Source organism: Carassius carassius, chromosome 18, assembly GCF_963082965.1.
Source record: "Carassius carassius chromosome 18, fCarCar2.1, whole genome shotgun sequence".
In the NCBI taxonomy this organism is placed as follows: Eukaryota; Metazoa; Chordata; class Actinopteri; order Cypriniformes; family Cyprinidae; genus Carassius; species Carassius carassius.
In genome coordinates this window covers 13,765,214-13,788,196 of record NC_081772.1, presented here as the reverse complement: position 1 = coordinate 13,788,196, position 22,983 = coordinate 13,765,214, and the positions used below count along the sequence as shown (strand labels likewise).

The 22,983-nt window shown below is 37.7% G+C and overlaps 2 protein-coding genes across 2 annotated transcripts in view; one reads left to right on the top strand and one right to left on the bottom strand.

The window, feature by feature from the left end:
• The first annotated feature begins 1,806 nt into the window (after positions 1 to 1,806).
• Positions 1,807 to 3,773, top strand: LOC132092459 (forkhead box C1-B-like). Its single transcript, XM_059498701.1, has 2 exons — positions 1,807 to 1,990; positions 2,086 to 3,773. Exon 2 carries the CDS (start codon positions 2,104 to 2,106, stop codon positions 3,397 to 3,399), a length of 1,296 nt encoding a protein of 431 aa, XP_059354684.1. The 5' UTR covers positions 1,807 to 1,990; positions 2,086 to 2,103; the 3' UTR covers positions 3,400 to 3,773.
• Positions 3,774 to 8,683: 4,910 nt separating this feature from the next.
• The window catches only part of LOC132091875 (GDP-mannose 4,6 dehydratase-like), a 61,920-nt gene continuing 47,620 nt past the window's right edge, over positions 8,684 to 22,983 (bottom strand). The window contains exons 8-11 of the mRNA XM_059497962.1: positions 18,829 to 18,947; positions 18,536 to 18,632; positions 9,013 to 9,081; positions 8,684 to 8,924 (exon numbers count right to left, since the gene is read on the bottom strand). Of these exons, the coding sequence (XP_059353945.1) occupies positions 8,862 to 8,924; positions 9,013 to 9,081; positions 18,536 to 18,632; positions 18,829 to 18,947 (348 nt within the window). The 3' untranslated portion in view covers positions 8,684 to 8,861. The remainder of the gene's footprint in view (positions 8,925 to 9,012; positions 9,082 to 18,535; positions 18,633 to 18,828; positions 18,948 to 22,983) is intronic.

Sequence of the window (22,983 nt, the reverse complement as noted above, 5' to 3'; positions counted from 1 at the left end):
AACACCAGATTCTTTTCTTATTCATTTGGCATCATTATGCAAACTGCTGACCTTATGTCATAGCCGTAGGCACTTAGGCTATATATGGGCAGTTGATATGAAATGCAAAAGTTACATGAACCAGTAAAGGTAGCTACTAAAGAAAATAAAAAAAAACCTTTAAAAATGGTAAAAAAATAAAAATACAAATATTTAGTGAAAAAAATAGTGAAAACAGTTTCAGGAGCTATATTTATATATTAATTTGAACAAAAAATCTTGACTTTGTTTTTTTTTAAATAAATAACTAAAAAGGCAAGTTGCACGTAAACTTGGCTACTGTGTTGCCTATATAGCTACCAAATGGCTGTTATTAGGAGACGAATTACCCAAAATGGGTGCTTGAACAAAATGGCCACAAGAGGGCGATGAAACACAGAAGTACACATTTTAAGCAGGTGAATTTGGCCGAACTACATCAGACGCACTCCTCACTGCACTGTGCTCAGTTGGCATAATTCCTAGAGGTTTAAATAGGCATGAATACGGTCCAGGAAGAATACGTCCAAGAGAAAAATAGAAGCCAGGACAATTTAATTAAAAACAAATAATTAATAGTTTTCCAAAGTGAATTTACATTTAAGCTACGTTTGTTCCTTTAGCAGTATAATAAAACAATTGGTCAATGCAATTATTTGTTTTAGCCATTAAAAAAAAAGATATAGGCTAAATGAATGATGCTTTGTAACATTTATCCTTTTATCTAATTTGCAAAAGTGATATGTTAATATTATGTTAATTTATCAGTTAACTATAATGTACGCAGTCTATCATAAAAAGTTAAACACCCAACAGGAAAATAAATAATTAAAATGCATATCTTTGTATATTACAATAGTTGTTTCATGAAACATGTCATATTAATTATTTATCATGGTTTCATTTCTATATAATGATCTTATTGTTGTCATTGGTAGTAATGAATTGATAATGATGTTATAGTTTTCCACTTAATGACTTTTTTTTTTATAATTTAATTGATTTAGCCTAATAATCTCTTTTTTTGCCAAAGAAAATGACAAATGTACCTAGTTTTCCCCCTTTTGTTTCTATTCATTTTATGTCTTCTCTACTAAACTTTTATGTGCAAATGCACAAAACAAATTTAATATTAAGGCTACTTTACAACCTGAAAGTGTTAAACAGTCATGGTCAACAAATATATTAATTTGCCCGTTACCTTGCCGTTTGCACTCAAAATGACATATTGCTCCATTTACACCTTTTGGCCAGAACAGATTTTGCTTTGCTCCTAAGCAGTACATTTGTTTCTGAAAAACAAACGGCGCTTTACTTCACCCCTTCACCACATAAGTGCCTAACGATTGAAATGAATCCTGACACTTGAAGCAAAACAGGGAGCCATTCTTGTTCAACAGACAGAATGCAACTCTGTAAAAGCACTACACATCTCAACAAATATTATAAATCTGTTTTACCTCCTGTTTTTAATTTTTCCAATGTACTTGTATACAAAATATGTCATTTTACACCCTAAAGCAGATGTCAACGATTCTATTTATTTCACGTCTTATAAGTAGCCTTTACCCTGAGGATGTGTGAATTTTCTCGTTTTCTGTCAACACTTCTACTCTTTCCATATGTTTGCGTCGTTATTATCCTTAACGCAAGGGTAGACTATGCCTATACCCAGAGGAGAAAAAAGGTCTTCGGGTACAGTCTTTCTACAAACAGCTCTCGAGCACTTATTGGTCGCGAGAGGAGTTCAGGGAGGAGCGCTGAGCTCAGCCAAAAGGCAGAATTGGTAATTCGGTGAAAAAGTCCCTGTGAAGTGACGGATGCGGGAAGTTCACAGGTTTTCCCTATTCACTGACTTCTCCACGTAATACAGTTGCTGCTCATTCGCCTGCACAGCGAAGACCTGAAAATCCCCTTTGGAAGAAACTGTGGATGAAAGTTTTGAGACAAGATACTCAAGGAAAAGGTGGAAGTTACGAACTTTGGAATTAATTTTCTTCCCTAAGTGAATCAAGACGTGTGCCTATTTTTAACCTTGTTTTCCTCTGTTCGTCCGCAGCAGGAGAGCTTGGAGAGAGGGGTACGATGCAGGCGCGCTACCCCGTGTCCAGCCAAAGCCCCCTAGGCGTTGTGCCTTATATCACCGGAGATCAAGGCTTTTATCGAGCCGCGGCCGGAGGTGGATATACCGGAATGCCTGCGCCTATGAGCATGTACTCTCACGCAGCGCACGAGCAGTACCCCGGCGGCATGGCCCGCGCATATGGGCCGTACGCCCCTGTACAGCAGCCCAAGGACATGGTGAAACCTCCGTATAGCTACATCGCGCTCATCACCATGGCCATCCAGAACTCAGCCGACAAGAAGATCACACTGAATGGGATCTACCAGTTTATCATGGAGCGCTTTCCATTTTACCGGGACAATAAGCAAGGCTGGCAGAACAGCATACGGCATAATTTGTCGCTCAATGAGTGTTTTGTCAAGGTGCCAAGAGATGATAAGAAGCCAGGTAAGGGCAGCTACTGGACTCTACACCCAGACTCATATAACATGTTTGAAAACGGCAGCTTCTTGCGACGGAGGCGCCGCTTCAAGAAGAAGGACGTGCTGAAGGACCGAGAGGAGCGGGACCGGCAGGGCAAAGACACCCAGGGACAAGCGTGCGAGCAAGACACCCATCAGCCAGTGAAGCTCCTGGATATAAAGACCGAGAACGGGGCTTGCACGCCCCCGCATGACAGCACTCCACCCCTCAGCACAGTGCCTAAAACGGAGAGTCCAGACAGGAGCGGTGGGAGTGCGTGTAGCGGGAGTCCTCAGTCGCAAACGCCACAGCAGGCCTTTATGGATACAATCATGACAGGACTTCGAGGGTCCCCGCAGCACGCGGCAGAGCTGCCGGCCTCTCGCGCTGCTCTGCCAGGCTCGGTGTCTCTGACCTACTCGCCAACCCCGCAGCCCGCCCATTACAGTCCACCCTGCGGCCAGCCCGCCACTTATCACTGCAACATGCAAGCGACGAGCCTGTACACAGGGGACCGTGGCCACGGGGATGACACTTTACCGGAATACACAAACACAACAAGCGCCTCCTCTGTCTCACACCACCACCAGGGCTCGAGCCAGGAGAGCCAGCATTTGCAGCAGAACCGACTCGCACCCTGGTACCTCAGTCAGTCCGGAGAGCTGGGACACCTGAGCGCGAGCTATCCCGGCCAGCAGCAGAACTTTCACGCGGTGCGCGAGATGTTCGAGACGCAGCGGATAGCTCTGAACAGCTCTCCGGTGACCGGAAGCAATAGCTGTCAAATGGCTTTCCCGTCCAGTCAGCCACTCTACCGGGCTTCCGGAGCTTTTGTATACGACTGCAAGTTCTGACCATACGTTTCATGAATTTCAAAATTGTTTAATATATATTTGTATTATTTGCCATGTGTTTGTAATTTAAGGAAGCTTTTAGGTCAGTGAACTCGGGCTGATATGCGAGCATGTGTTAATAAGTAAGATAATTCCGCTGCACATAAACATTCTCTCCCTGCTCTTCCATAAAGATAGATGAAAATGTGTTAATTTATTTCATGTAAGAGCGGGTGGACCAACTTTGCAAGGAAATGTCTTAAGTAGCCTATTTATAATTAATTCAGTATAGAAAGGTAACGAGTGTACAACTGTTACCGTTTTTTGCTTATACTTTTTTGAAAATATCTAAAGTTACTATTTGTTTAATAAATTGTCGTCTTGGTGGAGTTAAACGCTGGAGTGATTTATCGATTTGTAATGCCTGTTGAATCCATTATTTACTTAAATAGCTGTCACAGCTTGTTATTGATTAGCGGCCACAGAAAACAAGGAATATATTTTTTTAAACGGTGTTTAAGCATAGCATATAAGCAAATATTTGCCAATTTTCTTATTTTCCTCCTAAGATATTTGGCTTTTATTAAGGCATTCCTTGGACAGGGGGTGGGGATAGGGGTCAAAGTTTTAAAAACATCTGGAAATTATTATTTTTCTCCACGTTCCATTTTTTTCCACGTGCAAGGAACCCGTAAAAATTGTTCTTAAACAAAAAATGCATTTAAAAACAGAAGCACAACAAAACAATGATTAATAAAAACTATTATAAAGACTTGTCAAAATTCCAATAATAAATTATGTTATACAATGTCAGCGTAAAAAATGATAATAATAATAATCGAGCACGTTATTTGACAGAATCTCCTACTAAGATAATTTGGTATAAACGTCCTGTGTTCCTATATAATTTGTTTCTCAAGTAATATAAGAGAAATATTTACCGGATATAAATATGTTTCTAGTTTTAGTATGGTAAAATTAAATGTTACTGAGATACATCTTGCAGTCTTGTTTTATTTATGCCAGGCTATAGTTGACCGTTTTAGCTCTGTTCTCTTTTTATCCTGTTACAACCAACTTTTGGCACACTGGAGTGAACTGCACTTTTGCCGTCTTGCGGAATGTAGACAACCATTGTCTATGATAGAAGTTTTCATTTGTAAACACATTATAGATTAAAAAGCAGATAAACAGATGAAAGAATTGTAGTATAGGCAAGACATGTTGAGCCAGCCATGTAAAATACGGGCTTGATAAATCAAATTATTAATTCAGCCAACCTCCAAACAAAAGCATTCTACTCGGTATGTGAGTCAGTGTGTTTTCTTCATTTCTGCGTAGCTTTTTTAACATACAGTAAATGTAAAACAAATAGGCTACGTAATATGTCAGGCTAAAACCTGCTGTCAACTCGAGATACGGACACAAACAAGGAGTTATTTAACATTTTAGTATAACTGATATAAAATAGACAATTGTCTTATTTTGAGTTGTTGTCCTGAAATATATTCAGCAATATTTAAATAGGCAGCTGTGCACAGCGATGTGTAAAGCTGCAATCAGCAGCAGCAGAAACACTGGGGCCTTGCAGTGTATTTATTTGATAGACATAAGCGGCCCCGTAAGTGGTGTGGTGTTTTGTGATTATATAAATGGTGTGATGAAATTAATTTTGTGTATGATTTACAGATACGGTTAATGAATAGGCCTCAAGTGTAAAACAGGAGAAACAAATAAGGAGAAACAGAGGAAGAGTTGGAAAAAAGACAGAAAGAGATAAAAGGTCGTGATTAAGCATTACAGCGTTAAGTTTCTGTAAGTATTGTAAGGTCAGCTCGAGGCGATACGACTTTGTAAGAAGGGCTCAAGTGGCAAATGCATTACAGGTGCGCGCAGGTAATGTTAGGGGCTCGTGCCAGTGAAAAGGTGTCTTTGTTGTGATCAGCTGCGTGTTTCAGGGTTGAATTGCGCGCGAGGGGAATATGATACAGCAGAGAAAGCCTTCTGGTATTAACGTGGCACGTTTTAACCAGATGCAGATCTCATAACACGCCTGAGAAGTGTTTTTTTTTTTTTTAAATAGATGTGTATCATGCATTATATCCTGTGTGATATATTTGACCATTTCCTTATACATTTTGCGGTCTCTTTAAATTAGGTTAATGTAGGACAGTCTGTCCAAATGTTTTTTAATAGTGTTTAAGTGCGTTTTTGTGAGGTGCTTTTAGTTTATTGTAGGCTAATTCAACAGTTTGTATTGTTCATTATACTAGTGTGAAAATATGGTATAATACTAATAAAACTAAAACAGTAGCTACAGCCTAAAAACAATGAAATATAAAAGACATCATTTTAGAATATATTTATATTCAACACTAATGTAAAAGTGAAAAAAATGGTTTGATTGGCAAACAACTATTAGGCTTTACCTCGGCCCTTAATCCCATATCATGTGAACAATTTTTTTGGTAGTAACTATATTGGCTAAATGTTAGTAATTAAGTTACAGTATATAAATGAATTTACGTTGTATTCTTCTTTATTTCTCACAATCTGAACTAAACAAAAATAAAGCAAAAAGCGCGTCTAGCATGTGAATAAACGCTGTGCTCCCAATTAAAAAAATAAATATATATAGGCTATACATTTTTATTTTTGATACAACATATTAACTACTTTTAATGCCACATTAAAAAATGTATAGCCTATTAATACTTTATACATATGTATATCTAAAAAAATTAATTAAATATTTAACGATCATCTAAAATTGTTAACACATAGCCTGTATGACAAGACTCCTAATTTGTTGAAGCGCACGAAGACAACTGTCTTTAAATGTTAAATGTTACATGTTAAAATCTTAGACATTAATAATAATTAGGCTATTTAAAATTTTATTGTAATTTTTTTTCTCACGGACAAATCGGAATTGCAAATAAAATGTATGTGAACACTAAACCGTGGGCTGCGAGAAAGATCGAGAGGATTATCACGGATTATATGCTTGACGATGAAAAATAAACACGAAAATAGACCCAAATTTGCCTTGACAGAGTGGATTTAAACTAAATGATTTTCTTCTGCGTTGCAAAAATTGTTAGACGGATGTGAGTAAAAGTTAGGCTACTTATCAATGAAATCCAAATGCTCTGACAAAGCAAATAATTCTCGCTGTTACAAAATATAATAGAGAAACAAATAAACAATACCGGACAAAGGGTGAAACCTAAGCAAGTAAACTAAAATATAATAAAATACCATTATAAATGTAGCTAATACCTATTTTACAGTAACAGTTATATATGACTGATGTTATCTTTATTATAGAAATGATCAGAGAGAAGATAAATGAATGACAGAATACAATAGCCTACATAAATTTCTCCATATTGCTATCAAATTTCAGAAATAATGTTTAATTATTACATTTGTTAAAATTCTATAAAAAAAAATATATTTCATAATTAAAACCCGCTAATAAACTTCATATCGCGAGTTTTGGAAGCAGTGAGCAAACCAGTTGTCGCAGAGAGGATAATTTGAGTTCAGTGCATTTTTTTATTAAGAATATTTTGAAATTACTGACATTTCCCAACAGAAAATATAAATAAAACATTAGCTAAATTAAATTATGCGACTTAACAACATTAGGGTTTTTCGCGTTTTTTTTAAAACTTTTTTTTTAATGATAGCCTACTTTAATTTGTCGGTTGAATTTCACGTTTCCTGCTGCTTTTACCGGAACATTCTACGCTCAAGCGTAGAAAATAAATTCGCCAGGATATATAGGCTAATGTAGTTAGTGACCTGTGCACCTGTACGTGATAGAGCTCGTGACCTAGGCTAGTGGAAAGGTGCTTTTTACGCTCGCGGACTGGCGGAGCACCGTCTGGTTCCAATCAGGCTCGCTCACATTGGTGCGTTGTTTAAGGCGCTTAAATGGCAACAATACAGATGCCGTCTCAACAACACAAACACACGCCCCCACTATTGCCTGTCTTATGAGGGCCTCAAAGACCCCACTTTCTTCTGACGTCGGTGTCAAATTACCTATATTTGGCTCTTCGAATAGACTAGAATATCCGTGGCCTCTTGAGTCGTTTTACAGAGGCTTTACCGAGTCTCTCTCTCCTCGCTTGAGGAAACTTACGCTGACAGAGGTCTCTTGAATCTGTTGTTACTTTGATGAGGACAACCGTGTCGCCATTACAAATAAACACGCCAGAGGATTTTCGCACACAACTAAATGTCTTCACTGTCAGGGTTCAGTGGCCCAGCTGCGCCCGACGTCAGAGGTGATTAAACATGAGCTGCTTTACAAGGCCGAGTTACTGCTCCCTCAGCTGCGCGCGGTGGGCCGTGCTCGAGCATCTGGAATGAAGGCCTTCTTCAGGGCCTCGTGGACGCCCGTTTCCCTCTGAATACAAGAGAGCGGTTGTGCTCGGCGCGAGGGGTTCAATGACCGCTAGGTAACCCGCGAAAGCTGGCACGAGCCGCTTTCTGACGCATTGCACTGTACATTAACTTCTGAGACTAGAGAGATTGAAACTGAAAAGTTGACAGTTATTTTCAAAATGATGTTTACTTACTGTAACCATGTAAGCTGTAATCAGCAATATTAGCTAAAATTGTATACTTTGGCTATCTCAAGTGCTGTTAATATAGTAGCCTATAAGGTTAAATTATAGGATATATATAACTCTTAACATCCTAAATAAAAGGGGAGAACCTCTGAGAACCTAACCTTTTTGCATGGAAAATAAAATAAAACACTAAAAACCATAATGAACATGTTAACCTACATATTCATGGACTATGTATGGAAACCTATGCAAGTACAATATTATTTGTGGTTAATAATTTTCATCAATTCTTTCATAGGCTATTCTTTCATAATATTTGAATAGAAATTTGAAAACAAGCAGTTCTTTAATAATTACCAGTACCACACAAAATATATTATGTTGGACATTTGTGGACTTTGGAGTCAAAAGGGTTGAGATCCACAAACATATTCAAATGACTAAGAATTTGCACACATCTAATTTGTAAAACGTCATATTTTGCATTTGCATTTTAATTAATCAGGAAACGATTTTTTATGTTCCAACAAATTAATGTGGTTCCTTAAACTGAGATGACATGAATTAAACAGCAAGCACCTTTAAAAAGCTCTAAAAACCCTTTACTCCCTTATTTACACATTTTTGTTTTCATGATTATGAATAAAAAATACTTTATAAAATGGATAAAAATCATTTAGACAAAAACTAAAAAAATCCATACACATGACAATATGAAATATGACAGTAACAGAGAAAGGCAACACCGGGCACCCTCAAAACACAGCGAAACTGAGATCAGAAAGCTGAAGCAGGAGGGAAAACGAAATGCAGCTGAGTCCTTCTTCCAGTGATCACACACACACAAACACATGACAACCGCCTCTTTGGCATGCATGGAGATGAAGGCGTGTGGGCTCAGGCATTCGGGTTGTTCCGCATGAGCTTGATGTCCTCGTCCACCATTTCTTTAACAAGCTCCTGTTGGAATACACACACATACATTATTTCTCAATCTCGAGTGCACTGGAAGTGAACCTCTTTGATTTTTTTATACAGGAACACTAACCTCGAATGTCACACGTGGTTTCCAGCCCAGGATCTTAAAGGCTTTGGAACTGTCTCCCTGTAGGAAGTCCTAGAGAAAGACAAAAAGAAAGTGAGACAGGGGAAAAACAACAATGAAAAAAAAAAAAAAAGGCAAAGTCCTTCTTTATTAACTGGACCTCCCAATCTGTACACCCCCACACACACTCTTCTTCCCTCTCACACACTCCCACACACAATCGCCAGCACCACACACACAGGTGTCAAGCTCCGTGTCTCTGGGGGAAGGTGAGGGCCGAGGCAGGCCATCCATTCAGCACCCCCTCTTTTCCAGCCCCCTCTCAGTGCCAGAGTATGATGGATTGTGTGACTCTTGTGGTCTAACCCCTTCTGTTCTCCTGCCAGGACGGCAACACTCACACCCACACCCACACAAACACACACACACACACACACACACACTTAAAGGTGCTTCTCAGGGTGGCAGTAAAGGGTTTGAGGGTGTCCTTTTGCTGCTGATCTGATTACACAAGGAGCCAAAAACACACTCTCACAACGGCACTTCTGTGCTTTGACAAATGAGAGCTCTTGTTCCAAAAGCCCATATTTTTATGCTGAACCCTGAGAAGTTACATTCACTAACTCATGGTTCCATTTTAGCTCCAATTAAACCATTTAAATGACATAACCATATTTTAAAGACTAATTAGCGAAATAGCATTCATTCATCAACATAGGAAACCGCATGCAACCATCATAATCAAGATACGTATTAATGCGGCATATTAATCATAATTAGTCTTCACTTTTCTGAAAGCTAAATTAACATCAGCTGCTTTTGTCACCCATCCAAGTCTTCACATGCAAACAACTACGGAACTGTGTCCTGACAGTGTACGTTTTCAAAGTTTTTGAAAGGAAGGAAAACTAAAACGGTATTAATTCGATGAAACTGAAGCATAGCATGTGCATGTGAATCATGCGTTGTATGCAACAGCTGTTGCTATTAAATAGAAAGTCAGCAAGTCAAGACATATCGAAGGCACAGTGGAAGTTCACAAGCAGATTTTAGTTTCAAACACTGGGTGTTTTTGCTTGTTTAAAGAAGATATCTACATGCGTCAGGGTTTAAAACAGAAGCCGCACCTGCATAAATGGTAAATAAAATGGAAATGAACAATAAATAAAAGCGATAGTCATCATCTGGGTACATTTTTATTGTGTGTGACCGAGCACTTAACGTAAAGGAATTCAGGACTCTTAGAGAGACAGACCTTCAAAAACATCAAGCAACTTTTGTTAACTTACAGCATGGCTACACATGACATTTGAGACTTTAAAATTACTCTGCATGCATGCATGTTTCAGCATCAGGAAAAAACAGCAAGCTCTATCAAACTGTTTCAAGCATGCACACACAGCAATGCTCTTGTGCACTATTGTAGGACAGTGGAGTCAAAGGTCAAATCCACTAAAGTAATATGACCAGACTGACAAAAGTGGGTGTCTAACTTCCTTTGATGACCAAATCCCTGGAGATTTGTGTTTGTATTGTTCATAAACATGTCCAAATCAGTCATTACTGCTTTCACAATGTATTATTTTACTTAAATCTAGATTCCATTTTATCAAGATATCTACAGATAAATAAAAACATTATCCTATTTTCTGTGTATATGTTATGAATTAGTTTTGTAGGTTTATTTTTTATAAATTATATATCCTTTTATACACACAGACACATACATATATACAAAGTAAAAAAAAAAAGTTTGTGGTCAGCACGATATTTTAAAGGAATTATTTTATTCAGTAGGTATACGTTAAATTGATCAAAAGTGACAGTAAAGACTTTTTTCCTATTTGAAATAAATGCAAAAATTTAAAAAATCCTGAAAAAAAAAGTTTCAACACTGATAATAAGAAATGTTTCCAGAGCACAAAATCAGCATATTAGAATGAAAATTTTACTGACCCCAACATTTTAGAATGGTATTGTATATATAAAACTATAAAAAGAGGCAAGCGTACAATGCAACAAAAAAAAACCTGATTCAAAACAAAGGAGAATGTCTCTATCTCAGATTCTTGTTTCAAGTGTTTAATAAATATTTAGATGATCATGTAAACCCTCTCCAGCAAAGAGACACTAACCCCAAGTGTCTGACACTTTCAATGCACAGGAACACGAGAGACACAAGAGCGAGATGAATCCCTCGAAAGTACATGCTGAAACACAACTAGAATCCATGGCTGTTCGACAGACTTCATTCAGTATGTGCCGTGCAGTTTTGTGTATGTGAGAGTTGTGTTGTTTGATTCAGGATGTTTAGGAGGGATCAAAGACTCTAATGATTTCCCTTTTCAAACAACAGCCAATCACAAGAGCAGAAAAACTAAAGAGGGACATCAAAAGCCTGAGAGCAAAAGTCCATCCGAATCTATACAAGCTAAAGTGTCAATGTGTTAAAAGCCAGACTTGAACGACAAGATTGCAGCATGCAAGCATCTGTATGAGTAACACATAATCAACGGTGTGTATATTACTGAGGATCTGTGTGTCCTTACATGTGGTATTGGCAGTGTGTTTGCGTGTTTACAAGCCTCAGAGAGCTGTATCTTCTCAAGCAGTACAAGAGTACAAGAGCGTACAGGAGTCCTGCCTGCCAGCGAGACCATGATTCACCTCATTCAAATGACCCAGATACCTTTTCAAATTTCATCTCACCTCCTTTTAATGTGCTTTCACTGTGGTTGGGGCCAGATAAGAGAACTACACTGTAAAAAATACAATCATGATTTTAACGATAAAAACGGCAAAACTGCTATGGTAAAAACCTGTTAACTGGTAACAGTTACTTTCCTTATGTACATTAAAAAATAATAATAAATCTCACGGGACCATAAAATACAATTAGTATTTCCTGTGTGACACACACATTTGATGGTCTATCATTGAAATAACTTTCTTTCATATCAGATTTTTTATAGAATTTTTTTGTGTATTACATTATGTGCACCTTATATAAACATAAATATACACACATATACATATGCATATACATACACACATACATATATATTTGACTCTATATGTGTTTTTTTTTCTTTTCTTTACCACCAGTGTATTTGGAGGTTGCCATTGCATTATAAAGATTTTAGTACTTCGGTAGGATGGTATACTAACATTATATCAGTTACTGAAATATACAATTTTTAAGTTCAATTTAAGTTCAATTTGAAAAACCTAAAATATTACCATGCCACCCTATTTTTTTAAGGTAAAGTTCAGGTAAGGTAAGTTGCCATTCTTTTAAATCATAAATTTTCCTTCTAGGGATGGGCGAATCGATCCTGAAGTATCGATACTAAGGTGTTTTTACTTACCAGTGATTTTGTTTATTAAGCAGAAAATAATGCCTACAATATGCCTTAAATTGGACGAATAACCTATGTTAGCAAATAATTGTGTGGAAGGAATTGTCCTGCTCATCTGAACACGTAAATATTGCAAGGCAGAATCAATCAGTTACAGAAAGCGTTCACTTACTTCTGACAGTGCATTTAAATAGAGCTGCATTTCCCAAGAGTAGCCTATAATAAGAAAGCCTTTATGTTTTTGGAAAAGGCAGCCCAGAACAATGCAGATAAAAACATAGGCTATATGTTTGAGTTATTTCACAATAAACCTATTGAAATTGTACCCTAGTTTGTGCAGTACATTTATTTAAATCTGAATGTTAAAAGTTTATATTGCTCAAAAGTATCGGTTTCATATTGCAAACAAAATATGTGGTATCGCCCATCCCTATTCACTTCCACTTTTTCTCTTTTGCGTAACACAAACAAATATACATTTTGACTGTTTTTGTCCATACAGCGAAAGTCAGTGGGCTCCAAAACAACTTAGGATTTTATTAACTTTCATTGTAAGAAAAAAAAAAGATATTTTAAACTTCATGTGTTCAACAGAGGAAAGAAAGTCACACACTTTTGGAACAACATGAGGGTGAGCAAATGACAGAATTTTTTTGAGTGAACTATCACTTTAACACTACTAGAATTAGAATCATGAGCTCCTTCACATTTCTAACCCATGTGTGTAATAAAAAAACAGCCTTGTCTGGAGTGATCGAGAGTGAGAGAAGAGGAGGAGAGAGAGGACGGAGACAGGAATGACATGGAGAGAAAGGAAAATGATGATAAATTGAAAGCTCAGAGACACGAGCAGTGTGAAAGTTAAAGAGCAAGAGAGGAGAAAGTGCGAGGGAGAGGGAGGGAGGAATGCGAGGTGTCAGGAGTTCAGCAGTCTGACAATGTGAGTAAGAGTGCCAAGAGCCAGAGTTAATTACTCAATCAAGATAACGAGCCCGGGACATGCCATTTACAGAGGGCAGCCCACAATTAACCTCCCCTCTCCCATTACACACAGCCGTGAAAGTGGGAACATGCACACACACACCCCCATGAGGTAATTATGACACATGGCACAAACAAACACTGGTAAAGAAATTAACACACATTTACACACAGTCCAAGACACCTGCTGGGAAGAAAAAAAAAGTTTCTGATCTACTACAGCACAGTATTGTTTTGATCACTCAAAATTAATATGCTTGTTTACTTATTGCTAAATAGTGACCTGCTAATTTTACTTTAAGTAACTTATGTAGTTTCTGATTTTGACCTAGTTTAAAGAAATATTCCAGGTTCAATACAAGTTCAAATAATCAGCTCAGACTTAGATTTTAGTCTAGGACTAGGCTTAAGCCTTGTCTGTGAAACTGGGGGTAAGTGTGTTTTAAAGTGTATGAAAAATCAAACAATTTTACAACTTAATTTTCATGGAAACGTACAATGTTAAAAACACTGTTTAAACATATTTAGAGTTCATATAATACATGAGAATTAACAGAATAATTATTTTGAATGCTTGTATAAAATTATAAGCAATACATGTCTACTTTTAAATCCTGCAAAATTGGCCGGGTTGACCTTCATTGTAAATGTCTCACTGTAATCTTTCTTTTTTTTTTTTTTAGAAAACGAGGAACATACAGAATTTTTTAACATTGGACCAAAAATGCTGTGAAATGAGCTTAATTTTTACTGAACCCTTTAATGTTACAACCTTTTAGTTTAAAAGACATAGTGATTTAATATCTTCACATTCTCTACTGCTTTTGCTCAAAAGGGATTTTCTTTCTTCCCTAAACATTTAATTCATAAAAAAATTCACCTGTTTACTTGGGATCTTTACACGTGGCTTGGTTTTTTACATGTAATATTCTCAACTCTCATTCTTTTTTAAAAACTCTTTCTCTTTCTTTCCCCTCCGTGGGGCCCAGGGTGGTTCCGCTCAGTCAAAGTCCTTCAGGAAATACCAGAGAGTAGGCCAGGGGAGAACGTACACCCCTTTCTCCCTCTTTATTTTTTTAGTTCTGTTCTCTCTCTCTCTCCCTGATGCCTCGACAAGAACGGAGTGCGGGACAGAGTAGAACCGTAAAAAAAAAAAGTCTCAGGGCGCTAGGTAAAAAGTGCCATGTAACATTATGAAAGTGAGTTAAGCTCTACTGTAAAGTATGATGGAAATAAATGTGGATGTATATACGGTCATCGTGAGGAAAAGCTGAATGGTAAGAGCGTGGCTTTATTGCAGGTTTGAGTTCTACATGGCAACCAGCCAGACTCTTTACAACATCATTCACACTCAACTTTAACAACTCTGACCTATTACACTGCATATCACCGTAAAGCTGTCACAAAAAGCCAGCCTCTCAACCACAGCAACTATAATACCCAGAAAACCCTAAAGACTGCACTACCCATAAAGCATCACGACAGACAACAGAGGCTTAAGCTCTGCTTAAGGCGGGGGACCTGCCTTCAACAAGCAAATAAATCTAAAAACACACAAAAGCATGCAGGTCAGTTGGCCGCTAAGCTTTAGCCTAAAAATGAAATGGATCTTGCATTCAAATTAAAAGCAAAGCTGCAGGTAAGTGATGATGCAGCTGTGTTTTGCATGCTGGTACTATGACGCTCAACATGGGTCAGATAAGACAGACTCCTGCATTCACAAACTGAGGGCCTCCATGTGTGTGTGTGCTGCTCACTACAGGATGCTTTTTATCTCGCTCGTGACCTCTGCCACAGAGCAGATAAGATCACCCCATCCTGATCCTCAGAGTGAAAGGTCAAAGCCATCTTTCATTCCAGAAGAAACCAAAAAACATGCATGCGTTTACATATTACTTACAAACAGCACACCCTATACAGCATAATAATGCACATGTGCCAGTTATAATGTCAAAAAGTATCTTCTTTCATTTCAATGTAGAATATTAAATATCAAGAAAACATGCATTTACCACTCTAAAAATACACAATGTGCCATAAAAGAACAACGGTCTCAAACAGAGACGCGTGTCATTTTTTGATGTCTTTGAGTTGCTGGAGGAAACATGCTGACATATCTACCATATAGTCCTAATCTCTGATAATCCACATAATTCCATCATGTTGTGGCAATTCCTCAGGTTCACAAAGTCTGTGAGTTGATTTGATGAAATACACACATGGTGAACTGCAGCCAGTTCAGCGTGTGTGCTTTGTCTATCATCAGCATGCATGCTCACACTTACACTTACTTACTGTACATTGCATTTATATTCCTGGCAGACACATCCTGAAAGCATTCATACACATTTTGCTGCTTATTTTCATTAATCCTTGCTGCATATTCCACCACTTAATACTATAAGGCATTCTCAAACCTTGTAAAAATGCAATTAAAAACTAATTAAGTCAGCTGAAATTTCAGCATGTAACAAAATAACCACACTACAGTTAACCAAAAACCAAAAACTTTGAGATGTGCACATAAATTCAGCTGGGCAAGACATTCATACAAGGCCAGAGTTACTAAACCGAGTGACTGCTGCAAACTCGCCGTTTGTGGAATTCGTTGCATAAATCATTATGCCCTCTCTCGTACTCCTTTCTCTCTCTCTCTTTCAAAATGAAAAATGAAAAGAAAAAAAACATGAGGGTTTCCTGGGGACTGTCTGGAAAATAAAAAAAGCCTTTGGCTAACTTTGGTCCTCCTTCGCCAAAGTGCCTCATAAAAATTGTTTAAATCAGCATCCGAAAGAATGAAATGGATGTGCAAAATCATATTCGCTGAAAGGCAGAGCAGAGACCACAGGGTTCACGCAGCGGTCTTCAGCGGCCGTCTGGGGGCCACATTCATCAGTTTGAGCCTTCACTATTAAACCCTCTCAATCAGCAAAAAAACAGAGCTTGGTTTTGATGTGTTCATTATTGCACACAATCCGCAGCGTCCTTGTGCATGTGCGAATGGGAAAATAAAAGTAAGCGAGAGTGAAATAAAAGAATGGTCACTGTTTACTTTACAGTGCCCTCCTGCTGGAAATCGTAAAAAAAGTTACTGAAATTCCCTCTAATATTTCAAGCTTCATTTAAATCGTGGTATTTCAGGCCTTAAAAGCAAGTTAGCATATTATTTCAATATGCACACACGGTTTCTTTGTCTGAGTAGATGGCGTGTGATGGACAGACAAGGCCAAGCGCATTACCTGCTTTTCTCATTGTGAAGCTAAAGCTACGCATACCTCCTGAAGGAATGTGAGCAAGTGTGTGTCGACTGAAAGAACACATCCAGTGAAAGCAAGATACAGGTTGTATTTGCAGGAAAGCTACAGATGAAATCTTCCCATACGCACAGATCTCTAAAGGTTATGCAAATAAAGATGACCGATTTGAGTTTCATCATTCGCTCACGATTTACGCACATCTAACCACAAGTTACGTCTGGCATGATAGCCATCCCTCAGAGGCTTCACATGTTGATTTTGGGAATGATAATAATGCATAGAGCTATTCATCTAACAGCAGTTTTAGGTGTGTCAGTTATTTTTAGCATTAACGTGGGATCTTTTTAGCCAGAAGATTTTTATCTGTAAGTAATTATGCTTTCATAAATCATGCAGGTGTAGTGCGAATGAAAATAAATTAGGATGGCTGAAAAACAAAGCAGTTCATGTCACGATTGCAGAGGGTCTTTTGCATTTTCAACCCACTGATTTCCTATTAAGAGGTGTGCATTTCATCCAGTTACCCCTTCAGGCGAAGAAAGTGTGTGTACTGGCAAAGAGGACCAATGAGATTATTATTTTGTTCTATTCTGTTTTGGCCAGAATAAGTGATTTGATTAATTATAGGCTTCATCCAACAGATTTGAAACATGTTCACATGTAGCCTGTGGATAACGCATTTGTAAATCTATCGCAAATACACACACTCGCTCTCATTCATCGTTGTAAGTGACCTGCGTCCTGTACTGACACTCCAGCCTCCTGAGGAAATGCAGTGATTTACTTTCTATCACCGAGGTTAAGGGTCAAATTCCCACTTGGCTTCTGTGTTGATGGATGGCCTGCTTGGTTTTTGCCTTTCAGAGTCTCTTTAAGTATCTTGGGCTGATATTATGTAACAGCATTTTGAGGTCATCAAAACCTGATACCAAAAACAATGAATAGTTTTATACCCGAGTAAGAGATTTCTGTCTTTCTGCAATGATTCTTCTTAATCCTCTGATGTCACTCATCTTCAGACTGCATAGACTGACACATCTCTCTGTCCTACCTATATATATTTTTTTCTTCCCGCTGAAAAAGTTCCTTGGAAACTGACCCATACACAGCAAATATGCATCTCTGGTCTGCCAACAATCATTTCGCGTGTGTTTTCTTTACAGACTTTGTGCTCTTTCTCATTCCTGAATGACCACCCAACACACACATACACAAACTGACATCTACTTGTCAGTTAAGGACGCATGTTTTGTCTACTTGAGTACTTCATAAAAAAATATGTTTTTTTTAATTGTTGCTGTCTAAAGGTTTGGGCTCAGTACGATGTTGTCTTAAACTCACCAAGCTTGCAATTATTAAAACAAAAACATTCCAAACAGTAATATTGTGAAATCTTATTGCAATTTAAAATAACATCTATTTTAATACATTTTGAAATGTAATCTATTCTAGTCTTCGGTGACACACAATATTTTAGAAGTCATTGCAGATTTGGTGCTCAAGTAACATTTCTTATTATTATCAATGTTGTTTTGCTGCTTAATATATTTGGGAAAATTACAGTATGATGCACTTTTTCACTATTTTATGCATCCTTGCTGAATAAAAGCATTATTTTAACTGACCCCAAACTTTTTAATGGCAGTGTATAAACAATGTAGCATAACTGGCCAACACATTTGGGGAATTTTATGTTAAGCGACACATTTTTAATGTACAAGTCACAATGAACAATACTGAAACAAATAGCTGTCTGTTGATGCAACAGAATAAACAAGGAAAACATATTCCCCCCACATTTCTAGGAGATGTCAACACTTAGTATATGTATGATATTTTATAATCTTTCACCTTCTAAGGGCACCTTGTATGTTCTGATCTCCTGCTACTGGGTCAGGAAGCTACAAACACAGTCTTGTAATGGCTTACCACTTCAGTTGGTCGGTAGTACTTCGGATCCACCTTCACGTGAATCACTCTCGTCTCCTGACATCGGCCCACCTCCTCCTCATTCTTCCCCTCCCACCTAAATGCGAGAACAAGAGCTTTGAACACATTCCTTCATCTGTCAGCATACGTGTTACATATTTACAATATTTATGGTGTGTTTGCATGTTGTTTTGCGGTCTTGTACAGCCTGTTGGCGAAACAACTCCAGATGTGCCAGATTAACCAGATGGGCTTGATCAGAGTTAGATGTGTGTGTGTGCACGTGCACTCACACAATGGTTTTGCCCACATGTTTGAAGGCCTTCTCCACGAACTCCCGGACGCTGTGCACCTCCCCCGTCGATATGACAAAATCGATAGGCTCCTTCTGCTGCAACATCAGCCACATCGCCTAAAACAAACAGAAACAACAAAATCACTATCATTATTTTAAAGCACAACCCATTTCAGTTGACGCACATGATGTCATTAAGTGACTGATGACACCATATCAAGATGCAAACGATATGAAGACCTCATATAGGACTAACTGTATCAAAACAGCTCTATTTTCACAGGTTCACATTTGAGATCAAGTATCAAGACTCCCCCACATTCACACACGACACAGATTCAACGCAGACACATCTGCGCCGAGTAGGATGTGCTTTTATGTGGTTACAAACTTACACACACACCCCAACACACAAATACACATCCCCGTCCCGACGTCAGCACTAGGCCTCATGGGATGCCAATTCTGGGAATAAAGCATAGAGTTCCCAAGTCCATACAACCACTACACAACGAGACAAAAGCACAGACTATATCTAAATAGTGATTTAGATGAAAGAGAGAGTGCTTTTGGAGAAATAAATGGTGAGATACTTAAAACAAGAATGCTTGCCAAGAGGTCAATGGGTGATACTCTTTTGTCTTTTTTCTCTGGCTTTAGCTCACTCCCTCTCTCTCTTTCTCTCTCTCTCACACACACATTTTCTGACTCCAGGGTTTTAGCGTTTAGCCAGTTGGCCGGAGAATCGCCCCATTACGTTGACAGCACTGTGCTCTTTTCTTCCCTTCAGCTTGATGGAGGGATAAAGACCCCATCAGCACGTTTTATATGCTGCAGTGGGAGCGCCGCACTTGGCCGCCCAACTCATTCATATTTCACTCCTGCTGCACTCACTTAAAAAAACCCTCTCAAACGAGATAACAGACAGACAGGCAGATCATAAAATGTAACACTGAAGGAACTCACACAGCATTGGATTTGATCACAGCACAAAGTCTAAGCAATCAAACTGTATTTTAAACATCTGTAGGTTAAATAAAAATGACTGTTCTACATCACAAACCACTAAACACCCACTGCGAAGGATAAAGAGCACAGCAGCTCTGTTTGATTTGGTCTAGTCTGATATGTAGAAATTCCCTCAACACACACTAGCAGGTATCAAAAATTATTTTTTTGGTATAAATGAGAACATTTACCCGCCATAAATATATATTTGTTTTACCGACCAATAAATTGATTTTTGCGTTAAATTATTAAGAGCAGTACATGAACACCCCTCACAGACCTGAATCATTGCAGACAAGTCGGTCCAAAAATGTCTAACGTAGAAATGTTGGGGTTTTAGTAAATACTTTTTCTTCAGTGTTTAAATTTTTTAAATTAAGAATAAATATTTTGTCCCAATGACAACTGATTCATTAAACATACTTTTGACAAACCGCTCAAGTCACGGTGTCATTCCCAGCTTTCATCGTCTGTCACAAAAACATGAAGACAACACATTGCGATGTTGTTCCTCATGTTTTTGTAGAGGAATATTCCACATGTGTGTCGTCACAGAGTATAGGAGAAGATGAATGTCTGACAGTACATTTCCCCCTGAGGTAAAAGTTGTTAGTCATGACAGATGTTATCTTTAGACGACGCGAGTCAATGACATCAAGCTGGGGTCAGACTTCTTACAGTTTGACATTAACTATTTAATGTTGCAATTCCTAATAAAATGACCAGTTAACTGGCAAGTCATTTTATTTATACAAAGAGTTTACTAGCAGTTGTTGCTACGTGAGTGCTAATTCTGGAGTACACACACACACACACACACATAAAATATGTAATAATGACCATGATGAAACCATGAGGCTAGCAAGAGGAATGTCACAATCAAGAAAGGTCAAAGGTCAAGACAAAGCTTTCTATCTTCACCAATACAGCTTCTTAACATGTAACAGAGGTGACTGTGTCTGTGTGCCAGAGAGAAAGACTGAAGAGAAAACAAGAGGGACAGACATAGCATGAAACAGAGGAAATGGTCTGCAACATTCTCTGATCTTATTTTAGTCTCAGCAAACAGCATTCTTGGATTTTTTTCTCTCTTTCTCACAATCATACACATTGATGTCAAAGTGTAGCACTGTAACAGATTCATTCTGGAAGCCTTCTCCATTGTGTTTGGTTTGCTTTAACAGCCATTATTATTCAGCAACTTTCTGGATTTGTCATCAAGAACTTGAGGTGTTTTAGAGCCAGTGTAACAGGAAAAATATTCTGAAATGAAACCCGGCTTGTATTGTATCTGTCTAAACATCCCTTGCTTTCCATCCTTTTCTCTCCATTCCTCCCTCACGCCTCTCTCCAAGGATCATTAGCGCTGTGAGAGACAGCTGAGAGGCCTGCAGCTCAACTCCCTTCTCCTTCCGTCCTGTTCACACACACTCTCTCCTGGCGTTATGAGAGGGATCTGGATGCTGAGGCAACAAATGTACAAGCTTTGTGTAGAATAAAAAAATCAATACACAGTCCGGTACCTCATTATATGTACTATTGTCCCGCAATATCATACTCCTAGACCTCTAGCTCCTAGACCTGTAGCTTACTGGCCCATATCAGATCCTCTCCTTCTACTGAGGTTTTTCATTCCCATCTTAAAGGAACAGACTAATATGAAAAGCTTTGTAAAATTGTAATTTGATCTGACTAGAAAAAGTAATAAAAAAAGCAAAGTGATTCATTAATAAAACAAAAAAAGGCAATACAAATTTTTCAATTATAAGTCTGACTTAAAGGGACAGTTCACTTAAAAATTCTGTTATTTTTAACTGTCCTCATGTCATTCCAAAACTGTTGAACATAAAATGAGATATTTTGATGAATATTTAAACTGTTTATGTTTTATAAGTCTATGAGGTCCAAAACAACACAAAAAAATACACTTTTTTAAAAACTTTTTTTTTGTTCCTAAACATCATCTTTTTATGTTTCACAGAAGAAAAAAAGGTCATACAGGCTTCTTCAGTCCAGCGCCAGGACTTAGGTCGCTTCCCTACAACACTGACCTAACAATAATTATCCTCTGATTCAGGACCTGTGCATGGATTGGTAAACACACGCATACATCTGTTTAACTAATCACTTTAAAGCTCAGGGAATGGGTCACAGAGGTGGAGCAGCTCAAGGGAAGTTTCCTTCTATAGTAGATCAAGGCGTTCCAAAAATGACATGTACGTAAGTTTGTTTTGAATCTGTGTCAGTGTTCCTCCTGCCATCCATCCATGCAAGCAAACATAAACTTGGATGAGAGAGAGGTGAGTTTAAAAGAAGGTGAAAGAGAAAACAAAGGATTAACTGTGATGACATCCTCTTCTCTGCTTCAATGGCTCTTTTGTTTTTATACGTCTGGGCGTGTGTGACTATATTTCCCTGCAGGGGCTTTTGAATGAAATATCCTGAAATATTCAAATCATTTCAAATGATGTCATATATCTTGTGCAATTACTAGTCATATGACCGTACGCATCCAATCACAATTCTCAGACAAATTTACATTAACTGGCTAATTTTAAAAAGGGGAAATATGATGAACATTTACGTAATTACAACACTCCAACTCATCCTTCATTACTACTGTTTTTCCAAGTTTAGAAAAAAAAAAAGGAAAAAGTCATTGAAATTATGATATAGCAGTAATTGAAGTATGGGAATTATGTAGTAAAAACCAATTATGATGTTAATCTTCTTCAAAGCAGCCTTCATCTGTCTAGATAACGCATTTAAAAACTGTGTTTTGTAAAGAGTTTCATACATACGAAGAATTTGAAATATAGATCAACTAATTTTAAGATCAAAAGAAGACAAATTTAGTCCAAAGATGCATGTCTTTTAAAACTTTGGACTGGTAGTGTATAAAATGTATATATAATACTATATATTTACAATATAGTAATAATTGTGTAAGTAAAAAAAAAAAAGACCAAAGTTAAGTAAAGAAGCTTAAAAAAAAGGTTACAAATTCTAATTAAAAAGTACAATATAATGTAAAAAGTGAAATACAGAGTACAATGGTTAAGTAAAAACTGAAGAAAAACATTAAATAAAAAAAGTTAAGTATTTTTTAAACTTTTATATTATTATTTACAAGAAAAAAGTATAA

Excerpts from the sequence above, each read along its gene's own strand:
- LOC132092459 (XM_059498701.1), top strand. The coding sequence starts at position 2,104 with ATGCAGGCGCGCTACCCCGTGTCCAGCCAAAGCCCCCTAGGCGTTGTG.